This window comes from Acipenser ruthenus, chromosome 5 (genome assembly GCF_902713425.1).
Source record: "Acipenser ruthenus chromosome 5, fAciRut3.2 maternal haplotype, whole genome shotgun sequence".
NCBI lineage: Eukaryota > Metazoa > Chordata > Actinopteri > Acipenseriformes > Acipenseridae > Acipenser > Acipenser ruthenus.
Window position 1 is genome coordinate 58086246 of NC_081193.1, and position 14236 is coordinate 58100481.

Here is a 14236-nt window from a genome sequence, read left to right on the forward strand (position 1 = left end):
TATTATATATATATATATATATATATATATATATATATATATATATATATATATATATATATATATATAAAATGAAACTAGTTGATTCCAACTGAATTTCAAATGAATTTCCAGCAGTACTGATCCATATAAAAAAAATCAAGTTTACTACAAAGTCCATTTTGCAGTTTTGCAGTAATACAGTTTACAGTCTCATGGTACTGGTACACATATACAGTACTAGGCTACGCACAATCATTTGCCATATGTACTCAGTTTGTGCTTTTCTGTTTTTGTGCTTTCAGTTATCTATTGTATTTATTGCAGTTATTTTGCCCTTTTAACTATGAGATACGTAGAGATGAGCTATTTATGAAAATACTAAACATTATTTCAAAAAGTGGGAACTTAGATTTATTACTGAAATGCATTTAAATGTAGTTACATTTTTTTTTTTTTTACTTAACATGTTGCAGTGTTAGCACAGCAAATAAACTGTCAATAACTGGATACTTTTTTGTTTGAGGGAGTTGTGAAATAATCCCATGCTTTTGAAGTTTTATTCCTGCTTTTGCTGGGAACAGGTAAACATTAGTGTTGTAAATCGAACCCTGGCATTGACAGCAATTATCGTGTAAATTCTAACAAAGATTATCGAGTTAAAATGCTTAAAAAAAGGAACAATAAGTTCTCTTTTTATACAGCATGGTATAAAACTCATTCAAACAAATCCCAATGCTTTAAGACACGCTTGATAAATACAATGGCATTTAAATATAGCACTCTCCAATTTTCATATTCCTGCAGTCACTAGCCTTTGCCTTGTTTTGTGTCAAATCTGACAAATTTCCAGTGTAAACATAACGGTAAATTAAGAAAAAAAAAAAAAAAAAAAAAAAAAATCAACCCCACTGTTCATTTTTTTTTAAATTTGCTGTTGGTTACAATTTCTGAATTACGTGGCCCAGCTTCTGCTAGCGGAAGCAGCAGTCCCTTCCAGTGTGCCATGGCTGCAGAGATGCATTTCACTTTTTATTTAGCAGATTTATTTAGCAGATGCCTTTATCCAAGGCGACTTACAGAGACTCGGGTGTGTGAACTATGCATCAGCTGCAGAGTCACTAACAATTACGTCTCACCCGAAAGACGGAGCACAAGGAGGTTAAGTGACTTGCTCAGGGTCACACAATGAGTCAGTGGCTGAGCCGGGATTTGAACCGGGGACCTTCTGGTTACAAGCCCTTTTCTTTAACCACTGGACCACACAGCCTCCTTTTGCTGTCATATTTTAACTTTACATGACTGCATAGCCACTTAGATTTGCATTATCTTCAGTGAATATAGCTATATCGTCATTTTTCCAAACAGTACATTAGAGGTAGCCTACCCTTTCCTGCAACGGAAATTTCAACAGCGACAACTCCGGTTGATAATTTTATTTTGCGTCTCCATACTTGAATATGTATAATATCTCTTCATACATGGATGTGGATTTATTATTAATTGACTTACTGCCTACATTGCAACCAATATATGTATAATATCTCTTTCATACACGTATAGGCCTAATCAATCTATATACCACATCACAACCAAAAACGCGTCACATGCTGGAGTGCTCAGAGAAGCGTTTCGCCCCCGTGGATTCGCTTATACTTATACAGTACATTACTAAGGCCCTACCTATTTCAAGGCCGTGAAACGTGACACGGACCGTGACATTCATTCTTCACCATAAAAACTGTCTATTTTGTGTACTTTTAACCTGCACTTAAATCCAATTAAGTTATGTGTATCAGTCCAGGTTCCTGATGTGATTATAAGCTTGTTTCAAATTCAAAATGAAAACTGGACAGGATTCATTGATTGACACAACAGCAGCCAATAACCACTGGGTTTTCCTCACTGATTGGTAGATATGGGCATCCGGAGTGGGTTTTAGTATCCTAGGAGATCTCAACTGATATTGTTAAGCGAGTGAACATTTTGCGAGTGTCCAAAATTAATTTAAAAAAAAATCTACAATATTTACTTCAGCAGATAGTGTACAAAAATGTTGCATTCTACTGGTGGCAAACTATTTTGTACAATCTGCAATGTTTCATCGGATCACATATGTCGAGCTACGATCCAGCGTATCAAAAGACAGCAATCAAAAATGAAAAAGGTTGCGGATAGTGCATTGCTTCAAAATGAAAAGGTTAAAAAAAAAAACTGAAACAGCAGCACATGACAATGTAGTAATGTTAAATATTATTAGTTTCGCTCGACAGACGGCTACAGTTGGGACTGATTTAAAACAAACTAATATGTATAAAATACATTAACAAAGCAGGTTATTCTTGATCTCTGCAGCATCATTCTGTATTTGTTCACAGACGCATATTCTCAGTAACTTTTAGAAGCACACAGATTACACCACAGATTACGTTCTTGACAGGAAGTTAATATATACAAGACATTTTTAATTTCATGGAATATTCGATTTCATTAAAATATTATTGATTTGTTATCGTGGGGTCCCAATCGATAAATAATTTGATTATTATCGTTATAAGCCCAGTGAACATACACGTGCCTCGTCCGCCATCATGAAAATGTGACGACCACTCGAACAATAAAATTTGAGTCGGTGTATCAGTATGTATCGTATAGTCAGTTAAGTCGACGAATCGTTGCAGCACTAATAGTAAGTCAACAGCACTTGCACACTTAAGTTGTACCTTCTTTCCTTTGCTGTCTTCAACAACAAAATCTTTATGTTCACTGGCATATTCTTCTAGGGTTTTTGTGTCGAGGCATTTTTTTTTACATTTTGCCACAATTTGCAATTTTTTTTAAATCCCGCGAGCGTGCAAATCCTCCCTATGTAACTGTAATATAGCTTTAAATCCAGTGAGCAAGAACAATCCTCCATTTCGAATTGTAATCCGTTTTAAATCTCGCGAGCGTGTACAATCCTCCCTGTCTGCAGTCTACAATAGAAATGTAGGAATTTGCTGCCACTCAGTAGTTGGGGTGGGTTTAAAGTACTCAGAACAAATCAATATCAGGAAGGAAGGACATTGCCTAACTGCACTCAAAGTTTTTTTTTTCATTGGGAAAGGGTTGAAGTCAACGTGAATCGAGTAACCATTTCCAGTGTTTTTCCGGTGTTAATTGAATATACACAGATTTCATTTTTTTTGTATCTGGGGTGTAAAACCGAAAATCAGTGGTAGTGTGTTACCGTTTCTGCACTCATGTACTAGGGAAGGGAGACATACTTGTCTTTCAAAATATTATTTTTAGTCTTAATTTGATACAAGACAATACTATGTATAAATTGTCTACAGCTATATTAAAAGCATACTTTTATAAATAATTTGCATAATAATTTGCACATTATTGACAAAGTTTAAATGATTAAGCAAAACTAAAAAACATTTGACACTTTACTAATGTTTAAACTCTAAACGATTTATACCCCTACTGTCTACTCTCTCGCCGCCTTATTCCTCCCCCCTTCAAAACTCTGCACCTATCACTGCATCCGCCGGCCCTCTGTTTGTATCCAATCACAGCAGTCTCTGTTGAAACCACTCCCTCGTCACTCCCCCAGCTTCATTGGGTCGTGTCTCTTCAGGAATAAGGGTAGGGAAAAAATGGCGCTACCAGGATTGTTGCAGGATGGAGCATGAACTGGATACACTGCGATGCTCAGATGGAAAAACAGGTCTCTCCTGGCAAACGTTCCTGAGTAAAAGTGTGTGTTTTTTTTTTTTTTTTTATATATAAAAACAAATCGTGAATATGTTGAAAAAAGAATTACTGCCATAAGGAAAACACAACATACAGCAATTTGTTTTCGTCACTAGCAATCTAAATTACTATCAGTATGGTTACATACAAAATGCTGGAAATAAACATACAGTGCCATGAAAAAGTATTTGCCCCGTCTGATTTTCAGCATTTTTGCACATTTTTCATATTGTATTTAATCAGATTTTTTTGTGGGTTGTGGTAGTATATAGAGGGAGTCAGAGAAAAAATGACACCTGCAAGATTTAAAATATCCAGTCAAGGTGAAAAAAAAAAAAAAAAGAAGTCACCACCCGATCCTTCCTCGAAATGTAATCAGCATAGCTTTATTTCATGGTAATTGTATTTGAAAGAAATCTTAACTTCTTAAAAATAATCCATTAAAATGACTTTGTTATATTTCAATTAAACTGTAGCAAGACATATTGCTGGCTTCTGACATTGATCAGAAACAGTGAATAACAATTTAGACAAAAACTATTTAATCATTATCTTTGTCACTTTTCTACATTTTCAACAAAGGAATAAAACAAAAAAAACTACCATACTAGACTGAATGCAAATCAGCTAAACCTTTGTATTGTCTCATCTCTTCCCACCCTCCCCCCACCCTTGGTTCCATTCATCCTTGCATTTCCTTCCTGGCTACCATAGCAACTACTAGTTTAGAGACAAACCAAGGGTGTGAACCAGGTCCACGCCCCCTGGGTCAAAGGGGCCTGGCTCCTGGAACCAGGAATGCAGTCCCTTTGTCAGAGCACAATTAAAGCTTGTTTCCATAGCAAATCCCAGCTGCCAGTGAATGAGACAGTGAAAGAGAGCTTCACAAGGCTGAATAAAACAGGCAGAAAAACAGATTTGTAAATTATTATTGTTATTATTTTTAATCTAAACAGGAGTGTTACATGTTTCAGTCAGATTTGGACTGTATTCTATTGTACCGATGTCCACAAAGCCTTTTAACCCTTTAAATTTAGACCCAGTTACAGTAATTGTGTCTTCCCTACACACAAGTCCAGCCTAAATCACATGCATGGTTGGGTCTTTTTGATGGAGCACAATTTTTTTCTAAAACTATATTAAAATGTCATAACACACACCATACAAATGATCTGCAATAACCTTTCTGACATTTATTAATGCAGTGCATAAAGATCCCCTTAAACCTTGCCACTGCTGGTTTTCACAGCAGAGCAGTTGGGGAGCTGGATACATGTATTGGGGGAGTCTAGAGGCGAACTGGCAACCACACACACTGCAATCGAGGGTCCAGGACCCACTGTAGGAGTAGGAACATTTAACCTCAACTCACCGACAGGGGTCAGAATCCATAATGGGAGTATATCACACAACACAGCTTGTTAGAATAAGTGAATATGGCATTTAGAAGAATGTCACTCCCAGTTAATCAGAGTCCCTGTAAATGTTGCATACAGAATGTGTCCCTACAGTCTGGGATTGTGCATCTTGTCAGGAACGTTTGGGACAGCAAGCATTAGGAGTAACTGAACTCCTTTTTAATAATGTACATATACATTTTAATGTGTTTTTAAACACACTGATGTATTTTACTGTAGTCCCTGTAAATATTTCAAATTAGTTTTATAATCCTGGATAAAAGCAACAACTATCAACTTTAAATTTGTTATAGCAAAAGACATGGGCAGTTATTTTTCAAATTTGCCACCGATTATAATTTACTAGCAAAAAGATTTTAATGGCTAAAACAGGAAGTTATGCAAAATGTTACTGTGCCAACATAATTAGGACTTTAGATCGCTAGCAAATGCATGCTACTGTAGACACGTGCTCGTCCATCTGTGAGAAGTACAAAAGTCTGACGGTAGCATAAGCATTTGGACACAAAGTCATGATTAAGAACCAGTCTTTGAAAGACAAATAAAATCAATGAAATGGCTAACTAGAGTGAGCTAAATACTGTAGCTTTGACTGAACCACAGACAGCTGGTGACTCAGCAGCTTTGTCTTCTAGGGCTCCTGATTTTCCATTCTGGGAATGGCAAATTCCATTTTTCAAAATGACCAATTCCTTTTTTTTTACATTTTTCAAAATGACCAATTCCGTTTTTTCCATTTTTACCAAGTTATTAAGAATTAACAACGTAATTTGCACATAAATAGATTTAACGTAAAAATATTATTCAAGTCCCTGAGATACTGTAGTTTTCTGGAAAAATATTTCTTAAAAGCAGTCCACCAGTAACAATGTTCTGTAGGTCAGTCAGCAAATAAAGGTGTTTTGAAAAAACAGCTTATTGCTGGTATTACAATACACAGCTGAAAACGAGGGGCATTATTACAAAACTATACAATTTTCATAAAATTACAAATTAAATAAAATGTTCAGGACACTTCTCTCCCATCTGTACTTGCTGTAAAACTGCTTGCATGTGTTTCTCGTATACCCTGGACAGATAGAGTTGCCTTAGTTAGATTGGAAAAAATGTAGGAGTAGGCGGGCCAGAGTATTTTACTCTGCACATTTCTAAGCAATAATAAATATTATATAACTTCATGTTCATATATTGAACAAGACTTACACATTTTACCATATGAATAGTACTTTAATAATAAAACAGTGTGAGAATTAAACAGAGTATCATTACAAACATTTTTAAAAGTATGTGACATATTAATAGTATAACTTCTACTTCTGAGCTAACTACTGTGCCCTCTGGATACGTATTTCCAAAAGCTCCTTGTTTGGTTTCAAAATGCCTTTTCATATTGTATTCCTTAACTTCTGACACACATTCATTGCACAATAAACACATTTGCTTTCGGTACAGTTGGCAAAATAAGTAAGTATTTATTGGTCCACTCATTGTTGAATCTACAATTTACCATTTTCTGTTCTTACTAGCTAGAGTAGAGAGAGCCATGTTATAGCAACACGAGTAAAAAAAACTAAAAATCACTCTGAGTACGTAGTATTATTAAGGAGTTAATGATAAATTAGAATATTAAGTCATAAAAAGGTGCAGTTGCAAAGCAGAATTCATTCCCAAAATACAATTCCGCTCCCAGTGCCTAATTCCGCGATTGTGGAAAAACAGTAACCCTATTTTACTGACTAATTCTGAAAAGATGACTGCAACAGAATTCTTCAGCCAACACATCTTTACCCGCAGTCATTTTTCTACATCAGCCATACACAAGAAGTGTAAGTGTAAGTCTCAAGGTGGTCATGAGTAAAGCTACGATTTTGTCACGCAGTTCATGGAAATTGTGAATTTGAATAAAGTCTGTGAAATCTTGGAAATGGATGTAAAAAGACATTTGGATTAGGCACTTCCTTTATTTCTATCAAAAATACAGTATGTCATGCACTGAAAATACAAACCTGCGTCTATAAATTGTCATGTTTATCTGTGGTTGTTTATGGAGATCAAGGTTACAGTAGTAATCTGATGATATGAGTAAGTAGAAATGTTAATTCTGATTCTTAATAAAATTCTGCTGTTGCTGGGAAAGAGATCCTTAGCTTTCATTGCCTTGCCTGTCTTATGGAAAGCCATCTATTCTTCACCAGCCACTGAAAGCTGCACTTTGACCCCTCAAAAGACACAGGCCGTTAGTACCTAGCACTGCCACTGCCACTGCCTCTACTACAGTGTGTGCTTCTGTCTATGAATAATTTAGATCAGGGGTCTCCAACGCTGGTGCTGGAGGGCCGGTGTTCCTCCTAGTTTTGGTTCCAACTGTACCCTAAATTACTTAATTGGACCAATTACGTGCTTATTAGAAGCGTAATTGGTCTAATTAATTAATTTAGTGTACAGTTAGAACAAAAACCAGGAGGGACACCAGCCCTCCAGGTCCAGGGTTGGAGACCCCTGATGTAGATGATATCTCAAGCTTTTGGGGAGAGATGCAGACAAGGGCATTGAGCTGGATGCTCCAATAAAATGTCGCTAGGGAAATAGGGATCTATGGCATTTTAAACCAAATTTACTTTAAATGCAGGATAAAATAAGTCAAACATCTGTCAGCATACACACTTGTCTTCATTTCTTTTTATCATATTTATCAAACTTTGCCTTTTATATACTGTACATTGTATGTTTCCTCCAAAAATAGCTTTTTTCAGTCTGATCTTATAACTCTGCTAAGCATTCTGTTTTCAATCAATTTCACAATACACAGAGGGTGTTTGTGCAAGACAACACTTGTCATTAAATTAGTGAAGAGATTAAAACCAGACAGAAAAATAAAAAACAACTCTTGACATTAGTGTTATTCTTCCAAATACAGCAGCTCTGGTTCTAGTCTGTCAGACCTGTGCAATTCAATGGACCCAGACCCTTGGAGCTCAAATTGCCAAAGAAGTGTTCTTTACAGCTGTGCAACATGCACATCACCCTGAGTGACATTTTGGCACAGTTCAGTGCGGTAACTGTACTCCATCAGGGAAGTGATATGAAGTGCTGGACAGCTCCCAGCTCTGAGTGAGCGAGACACAGAGAGAGAGAGAGAGGAGAGAGAACACAAAGCTCATCCAAGCGTCACTAATGAAGCTTGCCGCCCGAAGCCTGCTGGGTGGAACCTCGTTTCAAACAGAAACAGAGAAAAACACAGTGGGAAGCAGTGAAGATAGAAAGAATAAAAAGACAGACAGTAAGGAGGGAGTTAGAGAATGGAATTATGATTACATTCCTGAGTCAGATTAGTTAGACCTCAAGCATCTATAAAGAAAGCTTGAGCAAAATGATTACTGTTATATTCAGATGTGTGTTGTAATAGAAGTGAACAATAAAAAAATGCAATGAGTAGCAAAAGACAATAGAATCAGGTTATCCTTCCAATTAAAAAAAATGCCTTCATTTAATATGTCCAATGGGTCTGAGGCTGTCCTAAAGGATCCTGTTAATTCAGTGTGATCATTTTAAGAAGTGATTTGGGTTGTGAGCAAAGAAAGGGTATTCTTTACATTTGTTATCTACAATATAGTTTGAAATGTCTAGCAAATTGTGAAAAAACACAAAAAGATGGTTGTTCCCCTTCTTAACTCAAGTTTGGTTGCAGGATTCATATATTTTTTTAATCACAACTTTTATTATTATTTTCTAAATAGTAAACCTTGCATAGGGGTGTTCTTATTTTAAAAAGGTACAATAACATTAGTAATATTAAAGTCTTAATATTATAAACATGCATATACACAGTAATTTATATTTCATTATATTCAGGGGTCTGAAAATATGGGTAACTGCTACTAGTGTCATCACAGGAGTGCCCCTGCCTACTATTAGCACTCAAGCAAACATTTTCTGCCGATCGTGACTGAAACTGACCTCCAGATATTCAAAATAAACCTTCAGCCCTTGTAAAGTTCCTCCCTGACACCAGGTTTTACCTGCAATGTTAATGACTGCTATAATACTTATTCTACTGTGGGTCACTTATTTCTGAAAATAAAAATAAAACACATTCTACTACATATAAATGTAGGCCAAAATCAAGAGAATTGGTTGCTAGCATGTCACACATTTTAAATAATAAATGTATGCAGAATGGGACACATGAAAAATTGAAAGAGTTTCCATTCTCTCTGCCCAACGGTTTGCATGATACATGCCCCTGAAGAACTGTATATCTCAAATTCAAGATAAAATAAAGAAGATTTCAAATTATTAGATTTACATCAATAATAGCACAGTTATTCACTATTGGAAATCGCCTGCAATGTTTTATATTGTGGAAAGGCTACAGTTAGAACAGAACCAGGCTTAAAATGGTTGTAGTCCCTAACCAAAGCTGCATGGATTGTAACCATGTTTCCTATTTGCATTTCCCACAGTCGCTCTTTGGAACGAGACACAGGCCTACTTCTGTGATGTGTTTTCTGTGAATTTAAAACAATAGAATTTTTTAACCATATTTTTCAGAATTTTTCAATAATATTCAAACATGAGAAACACTACTAACTGGCCATTTAGACAACAATTCATGTAATATGCAAATATCTGCTGGAAAAGGGGGTGCCAATTACCAACCCACCATACTATAGCTGCCCTATTGTAAAACGTGTGTGATTATAGCATACACAAATAAAGTCCTGATATTGATTATGCTTATTGGAATGAAAATAAACGTGCAACGATTAAAGAGATTAGCATAAAAAGCGGGACCAGAAACAATGTACGAGGGCTAACTAAATATGTCCACGTTTTGAAAGCTCTACTGTTCATATATAAATTACTCATATGTATGTTTGGTTTTTAAGTCGTTGTAGGATTTAGCTCCCCCACCATTAAAGGAGTTTAAAAACTCTGCTCATGGTAATGATACAATTACTCGAGCACCTATAAGAGGCGATTGCATAGCTCCAAGATGACGTGCTCAGTTTGCACAGACAGTTCTCTCAATTAAGGGTACCATGTTTTTGAATTTACTACCGGATGACATAAAAGGTTCTTATAACTAAAATTAAAGATCTGGTTAAAACAAAGACAAGTCTGTGATCATGAACTGTAGTTATGTATTTTTGTTTTCAATACAATGGTAATGTTTATAGCTTTGTAATATATTATGCATTGTAATGAAAATTATTAGTTGTAATATTTCTAAGATAACGATTTTAATATACCATAAGGGTTGGGTGGGTATTTATTAAGGGAATGAATTTTAGTTGTATTTATTACACTGACAACAGTTTTGGTATTTGGTAGTTGCTATATTTATAGTACAGTATATGGGATTTTGGTTTAACTAATCTTGTTGTATTTATTGCAATATGTTGTTTGTATGTGTTGGCTATATATATTTTTTGGTGTGGGGGGGGGGGGGGGGGGGGGTGTTTCTAAGAGCCCAGGGACCAATGTAAATTAACTTATAGCTAAGTCTGGGTACAATACATCTTGTGACTTGTCATGAATGTCCCTGTTACATTGTCCCTGTTAAATAAACATTTGATATTGATATTTCATCTTCATAGCAGCTGCCTGGGTTAATCAAACCTATGTCCCATAACAAAGAACATTTACAGAAATGTCTTGTGCTAAATTCTTGAACAAACAATAATCACAGTTTGTAGCTGCTTAGTCCACAGTTCAAAACTAGACTATAAAATGTGTACTTTATCAGAAATCAGAAATATACCTGGTGGAGACTGGCCAGTAGAGTTTGTTACAAATATATTAAAGCTGCATGAACACAAGGTTTCAACAGTGGATAAATCTTGTGTTCAAGTACTCCCCCAACCAAATATTCCACCCACCCAAAAACAGACAAGTTACCTCCATGGCGAGAGCAGCTGTCTGCTGGTCATAGTGGTTCAGTAGATTCGGCATGAAGGTGGTGTTGTAAGGCAAGTCCTGGCACATCCGCAGGTTAACTGGCTCGCAGGCAAACATGCTGTGGCCCTCTATAAGGTCAAGGTGAATAACCGTAAAAGCATACAGCAGTAAAAGTACCCAAAACACTGCCATTTTCAAGACAGAATAAAAAACTCAGATGTATTCTTTCTTTTCTTTAAAATGTCTGTCCTTAACCAATTAAGGCGTGGTGAGGATCGACTGTTTGTGAAGCCCAAAATGTTTGTGGTCAACAAATAAACCACTCATTTATTCCACAACTTTAGAACTGTAGGCTGGACTGTTTTTTAGCAAACTTTTCTTGACTTTGGTTCCTCATTAGTCCAGCAGGCCCCGATTCTTGGTCTCTCTGCTCTCCTGTTTGTGGTTTGGATTAACATACACTCTGCAGCCACTGCTCTGCTCTCCCCTCTCAGATAAGACTTAAATCCACAAAAAATGTCTCTTTAAAAAGAATCCATGCCTTAGGCCTTTCTTAGTGGTGTACAACCCACATTCCCACAACACAAGGCATATGTCTGGGAAATGGACGCTCTAAACAGAACGCATATCGGACCTGCAAAAACCAAATGTTGGAGAAATACATTATATGTAGGCCTAGTACAACATAAAAACAAAAACTGTCAGTGATATACTGTACATAATGTAATAAAAGGGAAGGAGGAAGCAAATAAATATTTACATTTCAGGAAACAGTAATGAAAAAGTAGATCTTCACCTTGACCTGCATCCAGAGCATGTACATAACAAATGTCTATGGACACTTTATTTACAACTAGAAAAGTATTTCCCATAATAAAAACGGAACCTACATTAACTGTATGTTGAACCAGTACAGTAGGCCTCAGTTAATCTGTGCAGATTGGGGTTGATTTCAGCACGAATTAGTGAAAAACACGGATTAGATTACTGTTTGGGAAATCCCTGCGCTATTAATTGAAAACTCAAAAACTTCAATATAAATAAAATAGAATGTCCCAACAATGGTCAACATATATAGTGTACATAATCAGCGTTGTTCAGAGGCAGAGAGATGGTTTTAAAAAGTAAGTGATCTTGCTCTTTAATTGTCGTAACTGCTTTTAATATTCACACGGACAGGCCATGAGTCTTAAACCTACTTTCTGCTCGCTTGTCACTGGTTTCAGTAAATACTGTCCGTTGGCTTGCACTATACTATACTCAATTTAATTGAATTAAATTAAAAGATGACCGTCCGCTTCCGCACAGATACACTGATTCCCACACTAAAGTACGCGTATGCCCGCTTCAGCACAGCTCAGATGATTTCTGCACCAATAGGCCTACATTTTGATAATGTACTGTATTAAACCTCACGGATTATCGAAACACAAATTAGTGAAACTTGGATTAACGGGAGTCTGCTGCACAGGCCAAGATATATGAATATTCACAAAGTGTGTTAGATTGCAGACAACACTGTGTTAAAAGTACGCAAATTATATATTTACCTTAATAAAATATAGGTTTTGTAGTATGTTCTTAATATCTGTACAGATTAATATTTTTATAAACTGGATACAAATACATATATCAATTATTTATCGTTTAAACACTTTGATAGTGGCCCCAAAGATTTGTACTTGTTTACAATTTATTGCAGTGAATCTGGAATGAATTTAAGAAATCCAGTCCCAGGGCAGCCTATCCTTTAAAATAGTCTATAATATGACAGGTAACTACTGTACATAAACTGCAGCACACCCTCATTCAGAATACACTATTTTGACAAGCAATGGAAATAACACAGGCTATGCCCCTTAGAAAGATGTCTGAATCACCATTGCTCCTGAAACTACAAAACACCGATGTTAGTTTACCTCTAATTCTTAATATAAACTGTAATTTATTCAACTATACCAAATATACAAGATTAAAATAAATAATAAAGCGATGTTGAATTACCTGTACAGTACTATGATAAAAAAAATACACGTGTACGTATCATTAAATATATGGAATCTTAGTTAAAGACAAAATAATACATAGCTTAATTTATATAACGATATTCTCGACTTGCATTCAATTGCACCATTTAAAACTGGTCTTTACCTGGTATTTACGAGCATCGCCTGGTTTCTCGTCGTGTTGTTCATGCAATCGTATCTCAAATTTGCTGATTCTGAGTACTGTATTTTGTTACATTTTCCTGTGCTATCATCAATCATATTTATTATCCATCTTGTTCACTACGGTTTTTTACTCCCACCTAGTATTTGAGCTTAACGGGACAATCATTTTGAAACAATAAATACATACAACATTTCATAAACGAATTCAAAATACAATGGCGTCATGGTAGGTTTTACAAATCTCCGTCCATTTCCCTTCATTATTTTTTTAAAAGGTTTTTTTTTTTAAAAAAAAAAAAAAAAGAAAAAAAGAAACGTCACCTTTTACTTACAGATCTCGAACTGCACCAGCTTCTTTCCCAGTGTGACAATAAATCCAAGTCTCGCGCACAGTTTAGATGAGTCCAGCTGCCCGCGACTGCGCACAATCTAGGGAACGCGCTGCCCCTATGCAAAAAACACAATGACCACTGTGCAACAGCCACTGATTTGGAAAATAATGATTTATCACAGACGATCAATGCATTTACTGACGCCATTAGATTACCATAATAAAGACGTATTTTTGTTCTGTAAATTTGTGTGGGATTTGATAACAATTTTCTACCCATTAACAATTATAATCTTTGTACGAACATGTTACAACACTATGCTTCTTGCCCATTCACAACATGTGTAATGCTTGTCAGCATTCTGTAATGGTTAAACCTAGTTTTAGGTAGGTAAATATTAGTAATTTCACAGATATGAAAATGCGTTCTTAACTTCCTTTTTGGGTAAAGACAAATGTGAAAAGAGTCAATAGTATTTCCTGTCATGGGATTGCAACGATATATTTTCATATCTTCAGTTACCTTTCACGATGGTATTAAAACACTTTGTCATAAATTGATTTTGAATACATTTACGCTGCTTATTTATACTGTTACACTAATGTTACTACCGTCCGCCCTTGCCAATCTCACCAGGGGGGCCCCAAATGGCAGTTTCTGTGAGAAGTTAAAAGATTTAAAAGGAAAGTGTTCA

General features: G+C 35.8%; 1 protein-coding gene across 4 annotated transcripts in view; it reads right to left on the reverse strand.

Annotated features, from left to right (window-relative positions):
* LOC117402412 (frizzled-3) overlaps positions 1-13672 on the reverse strand; it is a 67044-nt gene extending 53372 nt beyond the window's left edge. The window contains exons 1-2 of one of the 4 annotated variants that reach the window (XM_034003519.3): positions 13543-13672; positions 11040-11673 (exon numbers count right to left, since the gene is read on the reverse strand). In XM_034003519.3, coding sequence (XP_033859410.2) covers positions 11040-11231 — 192 coding nt within the window. In that variant the 5' untranslated portion in view covers positions 11232-11673; positions 13543-13672. Of the gene's footprint in view, positions 1-11039; positions 11674-13190; positions 13505-13531 lie in introns of those variants that run through there. The other 3 variants (XM_059024331.1, XM_034003517.3, XM_034003520.3) reach the window with 3 other exon arrangements.
* Positions 13673-14236: the final 564 nt, after the last annotated feature.